The sequence below is a fragment of the Leptosomus discolor genome, chromosome 15 (assembly GCF_034619465.1).
Source record: "Leptosomus discolor isolate bLepDis1 chromosome 15, bLepDis1.hap2, whole genome shotgun sequence".
Taxonomy (NCBI): Eukaryota; Metazoa; Chordata; class Aves; order Leptosomiformes; family Leptosomidae; genus Leptosomus; species Leptosomus discolor.
In genome coordinates this window covers 15,263,625-15,282,053 of record NC_141405.1, presented here as the reverse complement: position 1 = coordinate 15,282,053, position 18,429 = coordinate 15,263,625, and the positions used below count along the sequence as shown (strand labels likewise).

The window sequence follows — 18,429 nt, the reverse complement described above, 5'->3', positions numbered from 1 at the left end:
TCAGGCCTGGGTTTAGCTTTTGCCCATAGGTGAGCCTGAAAACCCCCTGTCCCTCTGGATTGTTCTTAATCTTTTCTGGCTGTTGTTGCCAAGACTGATCAGCTGACCCGGCAGAACTGTCTCTGCTGTCGGAGGAAATAACGGGCAGATATAATTAGCAATGTCAGGCCCAGGCAGTCAAACAGCAATCGGACGGGTGCAGATGGCTCTTGGAAGTATGGTCTGTTCCTCTGGCTTGGGGCTGTCTGCTGATCTGGAAGGAGGGAACTGGAGATTGAATTGAGTCTCTCTTAAATAAACTTCTCAGTAAAGATTAATTTCTTTTCAGTCTAATCAACAACACCAGATTGCTCTAAAGGGAGTTGTAAATAAAAGGATCTCAATGAGATATCGACTCTCACCTCCAGGTTTGGGCACAGATTCCTCCTCTTTCTAAATAAAAGTTGGATTTCACTCCAAGCAGGCTCCTAACTGGACTCTGTAAATGCAATGGGTTTACAAATAGGAGCTGCCAGGGTAGCCAGGCTCAGGTTAGCACCAGTTTTGTAAAGAAGGTGAAATGGTCTGGCTAGCACGAGCCACTGCCCCTCCCTGGGGTGACACACCACTAACTCTGGTGACCACGCAGGTCTGTGCTTCGCCACTTCCCGTGGATACCTGACGGCTGTATGGGCTGACGGCTGGAGGGGTGTCAGCCGGAGCAACCCCAGTGGAGATGTGGGGCTCCCTAAAGCTAGTGCCGATGAGCCGGGTGTGAAGCACGGCCCGAGCAGCGCAGCAGACCCGGCTTCGTGCTCTCTGCTCAGCGACTGAGAGGAGCTGGCAGCAAGAAACCTCTCTGCCCAGGGCTGCCTTCCAGCCCTGCCTGGCCGTGCCCCGTGGACACCCCCCGCAGCGGCGGGAGGAAAGGCAGCGTTTCCCGGTGGCGAGGGCAAGGGAGCCCCGGGCCCTTTGCAGAGGGGGGCGGGGGGGGGGGGGGCTCTTTCACTTCAGGCGGAGATATGGAGGGGGGGTGGAGAGGGACCAGCCGTTGTGTGGAAGCTGCCGCGGGCCCTGCCTGCGTGGAGGGGAGCTCCCACGGCCTCCCCGCCCCCGGGCGGGACCGGCCTCCCCCCCGCCCCTCTTTCTCCCTCCTCCGAGCTGGGGAGCCTTGAGAACGGGGCGGGCACGGCGGCGGCGGCTGTGGCTCGGAGCCGAACACCGCTCCGCTGTCCTGCGGGGGACTGGACCGAGCCGTGCCGTGCTGTGCTGTGCTGTGCTGAACGGGGCTGCGCCGAACAGAACACAACCGGGCCGAACCTCGGCCCTTGCGGAGCCGGACCGGGACTAACGGGGCTGGGCCGGGACTACCAGAGCCGGGCCGGGACTACCAGAGCCGGGCCGGAACTACCAGAGCCAGACCGGGACTACCGGGGCCGGGCCGAGCCGGGCCGAGCGGAGCCGGGCGCTGTCCGCGGTGCTGCAGGCGGAGCGGGCGCTGTCCGCGGTGCTGCAGGAGCGGCCCGGCCCGGCCCGGCCCGGCCCGCCCCCCCCCGGCCGATGGAGGCCCACACCGCCGGCCCGGGGGGGGCTGGCTACAACGAGGCGCTGCTGCACAAGGTAGGGCTGGGGCAACGGCGGGGCTGGGAGGGCCGGGGAGGGGGGGAACCAGGCGGGAGTGGGGGGAGGGAGTGCTGCAAAGTGCACGGAGTGGGGCGGGGGGGGTGGTGTAGGGGCGGCGTGAGATCAATCGCCGGGGCAGGGCTCCTGCTTGAACTTCCCCGCAAACTCTGTCCCTCTCCCCTCCTCGCTTCTCTTCCCCCGGTGGGGGTCTATCCGTCACCCCCCATCCCGGCGGGGTGAAGCGGGGGATATGCTGTTCCAGCTCTCCCCGCCCGCCCTCCTCCCCCCCCCCCCCCCCCCCCCCGCGGCGGCCGGAGCCGGGCAACCCACGGAGCTCGGCCCCGACCCCCGCCACCTCCCGGGTGACGGTGGGGAGGGGATCGGCAGGATCGGGCATGTTGGTGAAGCGAAGCGGGCAGGAGCGCTGGAACGGGGCCAGCCCCGCGGCGCAGCCCGCAGCCGGCGTTCAGCCGCTCCCGCTGTCCTGTGCGTGCTCCGAGGGGTCGGGGAGAGCGGCACCCCGGGGCTCTGTTTGCCAGAGCCAGCCTAAGCATCTGGGACTTCTCTGCCATGAAATAGAAGTGGCCCAGGAGACATCCATCCCTGCCCTCCTTGCTTCAAAATCCCTCTGTTCTGCGGGGTCCCTGGGGCTGCATTTTGCAGCTCCACGTTGTACAGAGGGTGGCCGAGGCTGCTGCTGTCCCTGCAAGACTTGGGTTGCTCAGGCTCTGCTCTAGGCTCTGCTGGAACACGGCTTTTGCTCCCTGCAGTCAGACGCTGCCCTGCAACTCCAAGAGACATGGAGGAGACGCTGATCTCCACCAGATCCACCCATCACTCCTTCTTGCTGTCCTCGGCACTGCTCTGCTGCAGTCCCCGGTGACTGTGCAGGGACCAACACCCCTGGGGAGCAGCAGAAAAGCAGGGGTGGGGCAGGCCAGGGGGAAAGGGCTGGGGCTGTTCGGAGCCCTCTTCACCTATCCCAGTCTATTTTACATCCTGCTCTACTCAGGGCAACGTGCCCAGCCCTTGATTAGCAGGAAAATATCAATTACTAGTAACTCTCATTTCTGTTGTACACTGAGTACATAGGACATGCCTCCGGGGATGACTCAAGAAACTGTGGGTCTTCGCAAAACCTTAATTCTCTCATCTCCAGCAATGACCTGCTGCAGTAACGGAATGACATTGGTGGAAATGAGTCTCCGGGCAGAAGAGCTGCCCAGGCAAATAACCATCCCAGTCCCATGTTCTCTGCTGTTTCCCTTGGTATTTTGCTGCTGCTCCTGTCTGGGTTGCTTGTCTTGCATAAACAAGCCTATTCTCACTCCAGGGACGTGAAGCAGTAAATATCTCGCTAGACCTGGTTTCTGAGCAAGAAATCACTTTTCAGATGTGCTGAGAAACCCAGAGAGAGCTTTGCACTCTGGAGGCAAAGGTTAAGTGACTTCTGCTTGGTGGCTGAACCCAGGCCTGGGGAGGAAACGGGCTAGGGGCCAATCAAAGCAGAAACAGCAGAGGTTTGTTCTGGGCTGTTCCAGAAAAGTTTCGCTTGGCACAAAATGATGGATTCTGCTTGCAGGTGATTTGATCCATTGCCAAAATGTTCTTCCTCCCGTTGAATGTTTGCATCCATTTAGCTGGAAGAAGCCCCAGGGGGAGAGGGATGTGCCCTTGGACTGTGGTTGATCCAAGGTGTTAGCGGGGGATTTGCAAACAGGGATCCCCTGTGTGATCTGAGCCACCTTTTGTTTGATGTGCAGCTCTAGAGCTCGTGTCGACAGGGCTGAAACACATCCTCTGCCAGGGCAAGGGCCCAGCGTGGCTGGCAGAGGGCCCTGGATTCCAGCTTGAGCCAGTGTAAGGGTCTTTGCCACGGTGAAACAGCGCCTGGGCGGGCTGGGAACAGCACTGAGGTGTCCCTGTGGCACAGGACAGCTCAAGGCAGCATCCAGCAGCATCCAAGCTGCCCTGGAGCACTGCCTGGAGCAGGGGAGAGGCAGCACAATTTTTTTATATAGAGCAGGTAAAAATAAGTCTCAGTGATGCATCCCTGAGAGACCGTGAGAGGGGGGTGGTGAGGGGCTGAAAGCAGCACAGCTTCGTTCTCAGACCTCTCCCAGTGCTGTGTCCTGGCTGAGCTCTGCAGGCAGCCGTGCTGGGGTGCACGTACACAATTGCCAAAATTTATTGTGACAAATCTTGCTGACCTGGCAGCAGGCCTTTGGGTTTGGGGCTTCAGCAGCTGAGAGCAACAGCAGAGTCCATGGAGGGCACCTCTCCCCTCCCTTCATCCCCCAGGACTGGGGTTTTCCCCCTGTCAGGCTCCTGCTAGCTATATTTTAGTTCAGGTCCAGCTACCACATGCTAAAGCTCAAAAATGAACTGGGAAGATAACCTCAACCCACACATGCTATCCTAGATCTCCTCCCGCTTGGCTGGCACTGGAAATGCAGCAATCACCTCTCTATGCTGCCTTGACAGCCGTGCAAACCCTCTCTTCCCTAGGCATGTTAGACCAAAATATCTCCTTTGCCTGCTGGCTGCCAGCATGGGTAGGGGAGATGAGTGGGTTTGCCCTCACTGCCCCATTGCTCTGCCTTGTCTCTGCAACCTACACTGAGCCAGCAGCGATTCTGAAGGGAGGTGGTTCGTCTGTGTCTGAACTAGCCCCTGATTTGAGGTGTAGGGAGGGATATTCACTCTTTCCCTAAGGCAGAGCTGGCAGACAGGACTGCTCAGTGGGGGTGGGGGTGGCAAGCTGTGCCCGCTTTTCTGCTGGGGCTGTGGAGCAGGCAAGCTGCGGCGTGGTGGAGAAGTGAGGTTACCTCTGCCCACCCAGTGGAAATAATTGCTTTTAGCTGGAAACAAGAATTGCTCTGATTGTGCTGGGGCTCAGGAGCGGTGCTTTGGGACTGTCACTGAGCAGCTCTCCTGGTCTTGGCCAGGTTTCCCTCTGTGCCTTGGCCAGCCTGTCTGTGCGTGCCCCCAGGCAAAGCACTGCTCCATCCCCACACCACCGCAGCACCAAAAGGAATCTTTCAGCTTTTTACCAAAGTTTCCCAGGCAAAAAACTAGGAAAACCCAGGGGGCTGAGGGGGTGCTGCGGCGGCCAGGCTGTGGCCGAGGAAGCTGGCAAGAGGCAGGGTGGGTACAGAGGTTTGTCGCTGGGAGGCTTCTTGCTATCATGACTCGGGCATCTCCAACCTGAGGTTTCAGTGGCTGGCTGGCCACTTCCACTCCACAGTGAGGTTTTTATTCTTCTTTTCTGTTTATTTTGTAGCCAGGAAGGCCATGATTTCCACTGTGTTGTACCTCCACAGAGCCCGTGAGCTTTTCCTAACGTCATTAGGAAAGCCTCTTGGCTGATTCAGGCCAACTTTTGCTATTATTATTATTAAGTCATGAAGCAATTCATGAGTTGTCTGTGTTATACATCCCAATTAAATTATTGATAGGGGAGTCTGCCTTTTATACATGTTCTCCGTAAATCCTGGGCTCTGGAGGCTTTCTGGTGCTCATCCCAGCCAGCTTTCCTCCCTCCATGATTAATGCCGTTCTCTGCATTAACTGCTTCCAAAGACAGTGCTGCAGGGTGCAGCTGGTCTTGTTGCACCTCCCAGCACCAGTATTTTACCTGTGAATAGTGTGCAGCACCAAAAAACGCAGCGCTGGGGTGCAGGAGCCCCATGGTAATGAACTCCTGGGGTGTTTTCCGATGCGGCTGCTCCAGGGCAGATCCTGCTGTCTGCATAGGGAATGCGTCTGGGTCCCATGGCAAAGCCAAGGGGGGCTCAAGCAGGGAAATTCCTCCCAGGGAAAGGGGTGACCCAGCTCCTCTGGTCCACGTGCAAGGGTTTCACCCGGAGATTTCTACCTCCCAACATCCCTCCAGCTCCTGTGCAGGCTCCCAGCCCACGAGGCTGCTCTGAATGTACAAGTGACCCGCAGCCTGGTGTCTAGTTAGGGAGGGCACAGAAATCTCCGGATCTGGCCCCAGACTGCTGCTTCTTAGCACTGCAGAGGTGCAGGACTCCCTCCTGCCAACAGCTCTGCTTGAAAAATCAGGCTTTTCCCAGGAGATGTTTGGGGTTTGGGATGTTTTTTCCAAGGGAAAACGCTGATTCACCCAAGCGAGTGTTTCACTGAAGCGTATCAGCGTTAACAGGCTCCAGGCAGGTTGTGGTGTGGTGATTTATGCAAGACAGGATGCTGGTCTCCTGCCAGTCCATGTTCCTGCTTCAGTTGTGGTCTTTGAGCTTCTTGGCTTTTGGGTTCAGCCCACTCCTTCAGGGCCCATGGGGTGGCAGGAACCGTGGTGCCAGATGCTGCGGCACATGCCTGGTGGCTGGATCCCCCGTGGCCTCCCAGGGCACAAAATCAGGTCTTGATCTGCCAGGGCTGTTCGGGCTCTTGATCAAACATGTTCCTCCAGGCTCACCTGCCCTGCATTTCATGAGGGGGTACAGGCAGTGCCTGAAGTAGGTCCAGGCTGGGTTTCACCCCAGGGGCTCTTGGTGCAGGGGAGGTGACAGAGGGATGGGACTGGACACACGTGGAGGCTTCCCTGGCCGTTGGGAGAATGCTGAAGCTCATCCCGCTTAGCAGGTGAAGAGTGACTTTCGTGATGTCACCCGTGGTGGGGACGAAGGGCTGAGGTGCCCTAGGATGGAGCAGGGCTGCTGGAGCTGCATCGGACTAAACACAAATCAGGGGGGAAAAGAATAGATGCAGTGAATGGGGCACGGGTGGAGGCAGCGAGTGGGGAGGTTCAGCCCCAGCACCTCTGGCTCAGCCCTGCAGGGTGGCAGGGGACCAGTGACAGGGGGGACACTGCCCTGGGGCTGGCTCAGCACTTGCCAGGGCTGCAGCTACGGGAACGTCCATGTCCTGAAAGACAGAGCCAAAACCACTTCTGAGCAAGAAGCGGGTTAGCCAAGTGTTTATTTTAACTTGTGGCCCTGCGAAAGGTTTGAAAGTGCCTCGGTTTCCTGAAAGGATGGGAATGTTTGCGCCGGCGGCTCTGCAAACAAAACCCAGATACAGGCAGGGAGGGGAGGGAGGGGTTTACGTTTGCACCATTGGTCTCCCTTAGGCTGGGGATTTGGAGGAGCACAGGCAGGAACAGAAGGGAGGACAGGCTCCCCAGGGATGCGGTGGGTACCAGGGCTGTGGGCTGGCAGCCTGGGAGCTGCTGGGGAGGTGATGGCAATGCCCCAGCCCTGACACCTGCACAGCTCCCTCGTCCCTTCTGCTTGGGAACAAGCAAGCTTTGCTCCCACGGGAGAGCCCTGGGGATTCCCAGGAAGGGCTGGAGAGGCAGAGGGGCTCCGTGACTTCAAACCCAGTGCTCTGCTGGGGGGGAACGCTGCTGGCCCACAGCATTAATGCAGCATGAAGACAGCCCGCTGCCCCGGAGAGGCTGCGTGGCTGTGGCAGTAGCTGTGTGCAGCAGCTGCAAGAGGTGCTCTCTTTACTAAACGGTTTTTGGATGTAATGCAGTGCTGCCAGAGTCCCCCCCAAGAGGTTTTCTGCCAGAGCTGTGCAAGCCAAGGCTGCCTCTGCCCAGCAGCGTCCCGAGCTGAGGCTGGAGCATCTCTCCTGCTTCCTCTCTGTGGCAGGCTGTGTGCTTTGCTTTCTCTTCCACCTCTCTGCACTTGAAGAGGTCATAGTGGGGCTCATAGCTCAGCCTGGGGCACATTTAATTTGTTACAGAGACGGTCAGAGGGGTGGAAATTCCTCCCTGGGAAAGCAGCAGGACCAAAGGTGACAGTGAAGAACAAAGCGCAGCGGGATGAGCCATCTGGCCTCGGCGCTGGCATGCAGCATCCCCTGGGGACAATCTGCTGCCAAGCGGGGCTGTGTAGGGGGGCTGCCATGGGGCTCCCACAGAGCCCACGGCTCTGCCATGATCTGGGGCCAGGCTGGTCCCTCCCAATCCTGCTGCATTCGCTGCATGTCATGCCTGTGCGCTCGGGCATCGCCTGCTCCTTCACGCTGACATCTCTTTACCTGGTCCTTGCAGACGATCTTGGTCGGAGACAGTGGCGTGGGGAAGACATCTCTGCTTGTCCAGTTTGACCAGGGCAAGTTCATCCCTGGCTCCTTCTCTGCCACTGTGGGCATCGGGTTTACGGTAAGAGCCCAATCCCTGGTCCCTGGGCTGTGCAACCTTGCTCACCCTTGGGGGGGCAGGGTTCTTTTGGGTAATCACATTCTATAACCCTAAGCGGTGCTAAGCGTGAAGAATTGCTTTGGTGCTGCTGGATGAGGAGCCTGGTTTGGCTGTGTGTTTGCCAGCAAGCTGGGGGCAAGTGTGCTTTCGGCTGTTGGGGGGGGATGTGGAGGATGGGTGAGGTTCCATGTCCCAAAATCCTCAGTGGGGCCTTGCCCGAGCGCAGCCTTTTGCATCGCACGTGAAAAGCTGCCTTTGGAGGGACCCTGCTCTCCCAGGGAGAAGCCAGCCTGTGTCCTGCCTGTGTGGCCCTGGGGCCCTCGCGAAAAGTCAGGCAGATGGCGGCAGCGCCTGGGAAAAGCACTCGGCTGCCGTCCAGTGCTATTTGCAGAGCTGCTGCGGGGCAGGCAAGCGGCTCCGACGCGTGTGTCCCCTTTCCTGGGGGAGCCCGGGACTGAGCCAGCTCTTGGGACCTCACCTCACAGAGACCAGCACCCCTCCAGCATCCGTGGCAAGGCTGGGGCTCAGCAGGAGGCTGTTACCCACGGGATGGCTGTTACCCATGAGGAGGCTACAGCCCACGGGGATTTTCTCTCTAGTCCCGGTCAAGGAAGCAGGAAAACGTGTGGTACCAGCCCAGGGGCTGGCAGCCAAGGGTGCCCCCGAGGACAGTGCCAAGCCCTGGGCAGGCAGAAGAGGTTCAGCCATGCTCCTGACCTTTGCTGGCTCCCGGCTGCCTCGTTTCTCCAGCAGCAAATGACGGTGTGTGGAGGTGATGCTCAGCCAAGCTTTTTTCCTGCCTAGGCAACTCAGTGAGCGCCAGCACGGGTTGCCATACCCATCCAGCCCCCCTCCTCAGCAAGCTGCAGGGGAGCTCAGCCACTTCCAGGAGCTCCCAGTGCCTCCAGCCTTCAGTTCTGGGCACTTCCCTGGCCAAAAATTGTATATAAACTATAAATCCCCTGACTGGGTCTGAGCACAGTTACGGGACTGGAAATACAGGTTCCCTTTCCCGAGGGGCAGAGGAAGGCTTGGCTGGAGCAGGAGCCAGCAGCCAGGGAAGGCACGGAGGCGGGTACCGTCACAGAGGGCATCTCTGCCATCGGACCTCCTGCAGCCACGCGTGGCCTTTGCCTGGAGGGCAGCGAGGGGCACGGCTCTGCGCAGGAGCTCCCCATGCCTGAATCCCAGCGGCTTGAGTAGTGCTGGGGGGTTTGCACTGAGATTAACCCTGGCGCAGGGGAGATGGGCTGGGTGGGCCGGGGAAAAGAAATCAGAGGGGGCTGAAGGCTCCTGTCCATGGACTGGTGCCTGAAAGCCTGAAGACCCTGGGCAGTCGTAGCACGTGGACCTTGGCGGGGTTTTGTGGAGTGAGTTTTTGGGTAACACAACACCCCTGCCTCTCCCCAGGGATTTCTGCATTCCCAAGCTCGGGCTTTTCCCAAACGGAGTATGTTGTGAGCCAGGGCCATACAGTAGGATGCTAGGAGCTGTTAGCAGCCGGGGTGAGCAGGAGTCCTGGCAGCCATCCTGGCCAAGACGCAGGCGCCGCTGAACCATCTCACCGCAGCGTGCGGCTTCCGGCTAACGGCCGCTTTCCTCCCGGCTTCGCCGCGCCGTGGGGCTCACCCAGGGCCCAGCTCCGCAGCCGGCGGGGCTGCAGCGGACGGGGCAAACCCCCCCACCCTCGGGTGGGCTGGTGGGGTGGGAGCAGGAGCTGCTGGCCTCGTCGTCCCCCCTGACTCAGCGCGGTGGGGGGTGATTCTGCAAGCACCGGGGTCTACCTCCCTGCACCCCGCGGGTGAGGGGGGGGGGGGGGCTGTTCATTTGTGGGGTGAGCGGTTCCTTCTCTCCCCATCCGTTTGGCCGGAGCGAGGTGCCACAGCGTTGCCCATTGTCCGGTGTCCCCTGGCAAACTCAAGCACCTCGGGGGTCCCCGGTGTGGGGGGGGCAGGAGGGTAAGTTTCCAGCCTTGAGCCTCCTCTTCCTCATCCCGAGGCCAGGCCGGGTAGGAAGGCGGCCGGGGCACAGCTTTGGGGGTGGCATTGGCCGGGGAGGAGGAGGAAGAGGAGGAGGAAGGCGGGTCGGGCTGGGCCGGGTGTGGCCGCGGCTCCCGCTGGCCCCGCGGCGCCGGGACTCGGCGGCTTCGTCCGGACGCACCATGAGCGGCCCCGGCGGGGCGGAGGGGAGCGGGACCCCCCTGGCCGGGAGCGGGGACCCCTCGGAGTTACCCCGGGACTACGAGCTGGCCGGCAAGGTGGGAGGCGGCGCGGGGGGCGGGGGGGAGTAGGGATGGACCCCCCCCAGCCCCGCCGAGGGTGGAGGCTGGGGCTTGCCCACCGGGCCGGGGAATACCGGGAGGGGTCCCGGGGGTGGTCCCGGGGGCCGCTCGCTTCCTCCGCTGCCGCGATCGTGCCCAGGAAGCGGCTGAGGGCTGAGGAAGGGGAAGGAGGCGGTGGCCGCAGCTGAGCCCCCCCCAGCCCTGCCCGCCCCTGCCTCGGGGGGGGTCCCAGATTTAGCAGATGTGGGGATGGGGGGGCTCTGCCCAGGGGGACGGCAGGAGGTCTTTGTCCCGGCTGTGTCCCTGCCCCGGGGGAGGTGGCTATGGGGGTCCCGGCTCCGGTTGACCACCTGCAGGAATAGAGCTTTTGGGGGTCTCGGCTTGGTGGGCAGTGTGACTCCCGGAGGGTGGGGGGTGGGGGGGAGCACGGCCAAGGTCTGCACTCGGAAAGCCCGTCCTGTTCTTTCCCGGGCAAGTTGGGGTCCTGCCAGCCGGGGCAGCGGGGCCCCTCATGGCACAGGGCAGGGGAAGCAGGAGCCCATCCAGCCCACCGCAGCATCCCAAAGGCACTAGGGAGGGGGGCATCGTGGGTGCCTCAGAGCCGAGCCAGCCCAAGGTCCCGCACCCACCCAGCAGCCCTCTGCATTGCAAACGCCCTCGCACGCCTGCCACACTTTGGGATGGGAACCCTCCCTCCCGAGTGCCCCCCCTCTTCACCAGCGAGCCCAGTTTGGCCGAGGGTCACCCCGGGGAAGCACCCTCCTCCTCCCAGCGGTGCAGGGGAGGCGTGGGGTGGATGAAACTTTCACCAAAAAAATGAATACACAGCCCTGGGCTGAGTCTAGCGCCGACGGTGCCAGCCCTGAGACCTCCCGTCGCCTCGCTGAGCCGGCTCCCAAAGCTGTCCCACGTGCTGTCACCTTCCCTAAACCTCTTTTATTCCTTTGCCTTTATCCCCTCCGCTCTGACTCCCTTCAGTAGAGGGCAATTTGTATGTTTGAGGGAGGAAATCAGTTGCCAGCTTGATCTGGAGTGAGGTGGAGGCAGAACTGAGCAGTGTTCCCAGCTGCCCTGCAGCCTGGTCTGGGTTAGGGTGTCCAGGGGAAGGACTTGACCAGCAAAGTGAATTGGCAGGAGGCAGAGCGTTTCCAGCCCCCAGCTCTGGCTGTGCTGGCCCGCAGGGTGTTTGCTGTGCCAACCCTGTTGAGGGTGGCCATGCCTCACTCTGTTTGCTCCGCCCTGGGGGCAGTGGGGCTGCATGGGTTTGCTTTGCTGGCTCGAGTGTCCCCACAGGGTGGGCTTGTGGGGATGGACCTTCTTGCTGGAGTCTTGCTTGCTGCCATTTTTACGCAGGGGATAGATGCCGTCAGCGTCAGGTTAATTATTGCCGGGCAGGAAAGGGCTGCTGCCAGCGAGCAGGGAGGAGAGCACGTCGTTGGGTAAGGCTGTGCTTGTGGAGACCAGCATCGGCCCTGGCTGCTGCCTGCCCAGGCAGTGCCGGAGCAGTTGGGGAGCCCGGACTGAGCTTATTTGCTTAGCAGGAGGGGAAAAGGCACCATGTTTGTTTTGGTGTCTGTGGCAAGCGGGGCCCTGGGCACCGACAGGGCAAGAGTCCCGGACACGGCAGGGTTTGGCCAAGACATGCATCAGCCCTTGAGCTGGGCACACCCAGGACGGGGGGCAAAGTGTGGGCGGAGGCAGCTCCACGTGTCCCGGAGCTGCAGACAGTTTTCCAGGAGCCTCCCGGGCTGGAGATGGCCAGGGGCTGGCCAGGAGACATCTCTTCTTTGCTGCAGTACCTGCCTTCCCACCAGCTCTCCTCTTCTGCTCTCTCCCTTTTCGGTGGCTGAGGGCTGCTCCACTGCCCCAGCACATCACTTGGCTGCACCCTCAGAGGTCCCATCCCACCCCCAGCTCTCACAGGGCTCCCCAGACCCGGCAGGACCGGTCCTGGGGAAAGAAATGGAGGGACACAAGGGACCAGGGGGATCTCATCCCGCTGACACCTCTCCCTGCGCCCATCTTACAGGTGATGTTACTTGGAGACTCAGGCGTGGGGAAAACCTGTTTCCTGCTGCAGTTCAAAGACGGGGCCTTTCTCTCCGGGACGTTCATAGCCACCGTGGGCATAGATTTCCGGGTGAGACCACCTCAGCTGCTGGCCCCTCGCCTCCCTCGACCCACACCTCGGCCAGCACAGGGTGCTGGGAAGGGGGGATGGGGCGTTTCCAACCTCTGCACCCCAAATAATCTCCCAGCCGGCTGCAGGTGCTTGCTGAAATCCTTCCACCTCTCCCTGGGAGAGTGGTAACAAACAGAAGAGCCCTCTGGGAATGTCACCTCTTGCCTTTAAATCAGCAAACCCCTCAGTTTAGCCTATTCTGGCTGTGTGTGTGCACTGGAGGTGCGCAGTGGGCAGCCAGCACGCTCCACTGACTGGGCTGAGGCCAACGGCTCAGGGGCCAAATGGTGGTTGCTGGAATGTTGTGCCTTAAAAGGGCTGAAATGGTCTGCCGAGGAGTTGTTAAGGCCACTGCATCCTGTTTAAATCGTCCTGCTTCTCTCTGTTCACCAAATTTCAGCTGCAGGGTCCCTCTGGGGATGCACGGGCAGGCAGAGCTGTTTGCAGCAGAGGGTAGAGTGGCGTTTCAGCAGGCTGGAAGTCACGGGGGTGTCCCCAGGCAGGGCTCTGCCTGCGGCTGCCGGCACACGTCGAGCACGGTCGGCGCTTCCTCTGCCCCCGCAGCTGCAGCTGCTCTGGTTTTCTGCTGCCTTTGCTGCCCGGGCTGCTCCAAGCTCGGGAGGTTTGGTGAGCAGAGGTTGGGGGTGAGGGCTGTGGGTTTGCTTTGGAGGGGTCTTGTGGCCTTGTGCTTCCAATAAAGTCATGAAAGAAGGAAAACCTGCCGCTTCCCACTGCTGGGCTCAGCGCCGGCAGCCCCAGGACAAGCGTCCCCTCCAGCAGCTCACGGCTTGCTGCTGATAAGTAATTTCCGGGGTCTCCTTAGGGCACATTTTTGTTTTATTCAGCCCATTTTCTCAGATTTTGTCATCTCCACATGGGCTGAATTTCAATTTCAAACAATTCCACGCAACTAAATTATTTATAAGGGTTGTCTTGTTCCCGAATTATCCCTCCAAGTACAATTCTTTAAGAGGCTTAAAATAGCCCTTTGGTAACTCCTGCTCTCCTGTGGCCTCTAGAGAGAAGTCCCTGTGCTTCCGAGTTGGGTACAGCGATTGCTTAAGCCCCAATAACTGCCTTCCCCACTTACTTGCAAATGCCTCTTCCCTTCCTCAGTCCCTGCCCAGCTGCAAACCACCTTAACCCAGCAGATTTCCTCCTGCTGTGCTGGATAAAGCTATGTGCTACCTGCAACCCGCCAGCTCAGTGTGTGCGACCACCTTTAAGGACTGTGAGCAAGGCTCCCACCAGCAAGGAAGCCTGAGCTGGGCACCCAGCATCATCTGCTGAGCGTCCCCAGGCAGCTCGCGGCATCCAAAAGCCTTAAATTGCTGCAAATAGCCCAAATTTTTAATGCAGCAGTGGTTCCTTTGGCACATGGAGCAGAGGAATCGTGGCAGAAGGGTCAGGGCTTTACGGTGGGCAAACATTATAAAAGCACATCGAGATGTTATTAATAGATACACATTTGCAAGTAGTTCATGCGAGACCTCCCCACTTCCCCAGCTCTGCCGAACTTCCCCTGGCCACACGGGCAGGGGCTGCTGCCAGCCCGGGGCTGCCTGGCAGGAGCCAGAGCGGGTCAGTGTCCCCAGGCTTTGCGGGGCAGCCTGCATCGTCAGCGACCTCGTTAGGGGGCTCGGAGCCACAGGACAGGGGTGCTGGCTGTAGGAGGTGAGCGAGGGGCTGGGCTCAAAGCAGGCTGGGATCTTGCTGTCCTGTCTCTGTCAGCCTCATTCTGGTTTTTTCCACCCTGGCACGGGGGGGGATGAGGCTCTGGGGTGTCCCTGTAGCCACCATGCAGCATCGCAGCCCTCCGTCAGGACCAGGGTTTGTAGCAGTGAGGCTTCAGCATCCAGCCCCACGAGCAGCCTGGCTTCATCCCCCCAGCCGGGGAGGAGCAGCCGAGGGGCCAGGGCACGGCTGGCTCCATGCTGGGGCTGGCCAGCACCCACACCAAGGCGCACTTTGGGCTGATGAACGTGTTTCCCTCTCTTCTGCAGAACAAAGTGGTGGCTGTGGACGGCGTGAAGGTGAAGTTGCAGGTGAGCTTTGGGAGGGGGTGAGCAATTCCCAGCCAGATTGCTGGAACCACCCCCAGGCTAAGCGCGGTGGGCTGGCGGGGCCAGGAGCCACAGGGGCATCCCCAGCTGGGGATGGGGGGTTCCCCTCCCCGCTCTCACCAGGGCGGCTTCTCGGCAGATCTGGGACACGGCAGGACAGGAGCGTTTCCGCAGCGTCACCCATGCCTACTACAGGGACGCCCAAGGTGGGTTTGGGGTCCGGTGGGGATGGGGGACACCGGCCGGAGCACATCCTTGCAGCAGGGCAATGCCTCTCCCTCTTCCCTCCCAGCCCTGCTCCTGCTCTACGATATCACCAGCAAGATGTCCTTCGACAACATCCGTGTGAGTCCCTTCTGTGGGTCAGGAGCCTGTTTCTCCCCAGGGACTGGGGTTGTGGGTGCCCTGCGTGGCTTGCTGGGTGTTTGGGGCAGTTTGAAACCTGTTTTATACGTAAGCATCAGCTGTTTTGGCCAGACCCAGCTGTCTGGGAGCTCGCCCCCGGGGTGCTTGGCTGGGTGCTGCGTGGCTGGGTGAGTTTTGTTTAGGGAGACGGTAAATGGCTGGAGGGAGAAAAGGTGGTTTGGGATGGACGGGAATTACATGTAGGCTTGGGCCATAGCCAGGAGACGGGGTGTTTTCAGGGCTGTTGGGCTGTGATGCTGGAATGGTTCCCATGCCAAAACCAAAGTCGTCTTCCATGTCCCCGTGTGGGGTGGAAGGGCTGAGAGGGGAGGGACGGGGGTACTGCTCGTCCCAACACAGCCCCGCTGCCCCACAGGCCTGGCTGACAGAAATCCACGAGTATGCCCAGAAGGACGTGGTCATCATGCTGCTGGGCAATAAGGTACGTGCAGGGACCCCTTCACCCCACAGTTTGCTGTGCCGTGCCATGCCGTGCCGTGCCAGTCCTGCCCTGGCCATCCCCGTGGCTGTGGAGGGATGGAGCTCGGTGGGTGCTCTGCCTGCCAGCTGGGTGCAGCCTCCCTACACCCTCCGCTGGGCCCTGCTGCTGTCTGGGCTCAGCCATGCCCAGAGGTGACCCCAGAGGTTTGGGGAGATTGAGGGAGCCAGGAGGGCCAGTGTCCCCGGCAGCCAGTGGGGGGCAGCACGAGGCTGAGCCTCCCGGTACAGGATGCTCCCGGTAAGGAATGCTGCTGGATATGGGATGCTGCTGGGCATGGGATGCCCACCCAGGTCCTGGATGCAACCCTCAGATCCCAGGTAGCCCCAAGTGCCAGATGCCCGGTCAGGTCCCAGACTCTCTCGGGGGGTCCCAGATGCTGCCGGGTGCCCAATGCCTGACAGGGTACCCGATTTTCCCCTGGGACTGGATGCCCTCTGAATCCTGGAAAAAGCCCCTCTGGGTCCTGGATGCCCCCGGATACTGGATGCTGCCCCAGGTCCCCAGTGTCCCCAGGTCCTCGATGTGCCCCCACAAACACCTTGATGCCACCAGGTCCTAGGTGCTTAACAGGTCCTGGATTCTCCTCTGATCACTGGATGTTCTCAGGTCCCTGACGCCCCCAGTTCCTGGCAGCCCCCCGCACACCCCACACTGCCTGCTTGCCAGATGCCCCCAGGGTGCCCACTGGCCCTGGTGTGCAGTGACACTTTCCTTTCCTCTGCAGGCTGATGTGAGCAGCGAGAGGGCTGTGAGGACAGAGGATGGAGCATCGCTGGCCAGGGTGAGACATGCTGGGGTCTAACCCAGCTCCATCCCTCCCCAGACAATTGCACATTGCTCAGGGTCCCTGTGCAGCCGTGCCATCCCCTCTGATGGGTGCCCAGACCCGCCTGGCTATAGCACAGGCAGCGCGGCAGCTGCTTGCATGCAAAACCTGGGGCAAGGCAGGGAGGGGATGGCACCTTGTCCCCAAGCCTCAGCCAGGCTAGGGGGATGGTTTGGAGGGGCAGGAGGGCATTTCGGGGCTGGCCACTGACAGGGCTGTGCTGCCCTTGCAGGAGTACGGGGTGCCTTTCATGGAGACGAGTGCCAAGACGGGCATGAACGTGGAGCTGGCCTTCCTGGCCATTGCCAAGTGAGTAGCTGGGGGCCAGGGGACTGGGCAAGGGAGGTGTCCCCTGCAGCCCCACTCCCTCCTGCACTGGCATGGGAGGTAACGCAGCCCCACCACCCCAGGGAGCTGAAGCAACGTGCAGTGCAGCCGCCAGATGAGCCCCGCTTCCAGATCCATGACTACATCGAGTCGCAGAAGAAGAAATCCCGCTGCTGTGCCTTCGCCTGAGAGTGGCGGGGAGGAGCCGGCAGCCCCAGGGGCGCAGGCAGGCGGGAGGCAGAGCAGGGGCCCAATCCTGCCCTCGAGCGCCAGAGGGACCCGGGCTCTGACAAGCCAAGCGTGGATGGGACAATACAGCGGAGTGGGGTGTGCATGAGGAGAGCCATCGCCCCGGCACCAGCATCCAGGGGCCAGATCCTGCTGCCCTGCGGGGCAATGCCTGGAGTTAACTGAGTGCCACCGGGGGAATAACTGCGGCGTGAGGACTGCCAGCCTGGGCAGCGAGCCATGGTGATGCCTCTAGCATGCAGGATGCTGTCCCGCACCTAGCTGAGAGCCCCTTGGAGGTGCTGGAGGGGCCATGTGTGTGCCACGGGTAAGCCCCCGTGCAGCCCCTGGCCCTCTCCTCCCCTGCAGCCATTCCTGCTCTCAGTGCTGCTCTCATCCAGCTGGAAGGGCCTGATCCAGCCTCCCACATCCCTGGTGCTGTCCGGCTCTGGCTTCCCTCCGGGGAGCCTCGGCTCTGCCCGCCAAGGCTGCCCCACGCCAGGGTGCAGCCAGTGCCCACACTCGGCTGTGGCTCCTTGCTGCTGCGGTTGCTGCTGTCGGCTTTTATCTTCCTGCTGCCATGAGGGCAGCGATGTCCCTGGGGTGTCCCGGTTCTGCTGGAGGGAAGGGCCGGGATGGGGAAGCGTCCAGCCAAGCCTACTCCCTGCCTGCACAACTGGCTTGGGAAATAAACCTCCCATGGGAGCGCCCGAGCGACTCTTGGGGCACTTCTAGCACACACGATGATTTGGAAAAACATTTATTTCCCCCCATCTTGTAGCCACAGGAATTAAAGACTTTTTTTTTTTTTTTTTTTTTTTTTTTTTTTAACAAGAAAGGCCTTTTTCTTTTCAATCCCTCCAGACAAAACCATCTCCGGCCTCACACAGGCTGGAGCTGGTGGGGTGGATGTGCCCGTGGCAGCCTGGGGCTGCTGTGCCTGCCAGGGAGGGCTGGGTTTCTCTCCCATCGCTGCACATGAAATACAACTGTTTCTTCCTGTTGCTGGCAAATAGCAGCTGAAACCCACTCTCTGGAGAGCAGATGCCTGAGATGCTTCAGCCAGTGAACGCTGGGCACCAGTGGGGCACAGGGTGCAGGGCTTGGGCCCCACGTTGCGGCACATCCCCCGTGCTCAGCTTGGTCCTTTTGACCCCTCCAGCATGCTGCCAGCTCCCCCGAGCACTCCCTAGGGGAGTGAGATGGTGAATGTTCGGCTACGTAGCTGAAGAGCTGATGCACAGGGCAGCTGTGGAGGGCATGGCACTGCTGCACGTAGGAGCTGGGGACTGTCCGGCACATCCATCCCCGCCAGCATCTTCCCTGGCCCTGTGCCCGAGCTGCTCGTCTCTCACCGGCCCCGGTGCCTCCTTCACCTCTGCTCTGCTCCCGGGTCTCTCTTTGCAAGTTTACAAATTAAAGCTGAGTATTTTCGAGGCTTTGCATCTGCCTGTTTTTTTACTGCGTGAGAAATCCCTGCCCTGGGTCTGCAACGTGGGAGGCTGCTGCACCCGAGTGCTGCAGAGCAGTGGGGCCAGGGGGGGCCCTGGGATCAGCCGTGGGGAGGGGGAAGCACTCACGGCCCCTTCCTCCATGCTGGGGCTTTCGTTGCACATTTCAGACAGTCCAAAGGTGAGAGGGGAAGAGTAAACATGGCCTGTTAAATTAAAACCAACCTCCTCCCCTGCTGTTCTCATGGTGCGGAGTCCAGCATTCCCCAAATAACTCTGTCTTCCCACCAATGGCATTGCTGCTGCCGCTTGGCTGATGTCTGCAAAAAATGCTGGATGGCTTCAACACAAACAGAGTTGGCTCTTTTCTGCCTCCCCCCCCCTCCA

At 60.6% G+C, this 18,429-nt stretch overlaps 1 protein-coding gene across 2 annotated transcripts; it reads left to right on the top strand.

Moving 5' to 3' along the window:
- The first annotated feature begins 1,539 nt into the window (after positions 1-1,539).
- On the top strand, positions 1,540-16,552 carry RAB37 (RAB37, member RAS oncogene family). Of its 2 annotated transcripts, XM_086473559.1 has the most exons (10): positions 1,540-1,599; positions 7,628-7,738; positions 12,088-12,198; positions 14,244-14,285; positions 14,443-14,509; positions 14,596-14,648; positions 15,085-15,150; positions 15,935-15,991; positions 16,269-16,345; positions 16,447-16,552. In XM_086473559.1, the coding sequence occupies exons 1-10, from the start codon at positions 1,540-1,542 to the stop codon at positions 16,550-16,552; spliced, it is 750 nt and encodes a 249-aa protein (XP_086329685.1). The 2 variants fall into 2 exon arrangements, with proteins under 2 accessions (XP_086329685.1, XP_086329686.1); XM_086473560.1 differs by lacking the exons at positions 1,540-1,599; positions 7,628-7,738 and adding an exon at positions 9,939-10,034.
- Positions 16,553-18,429: the final 1,877 nt, after the last annotated feature.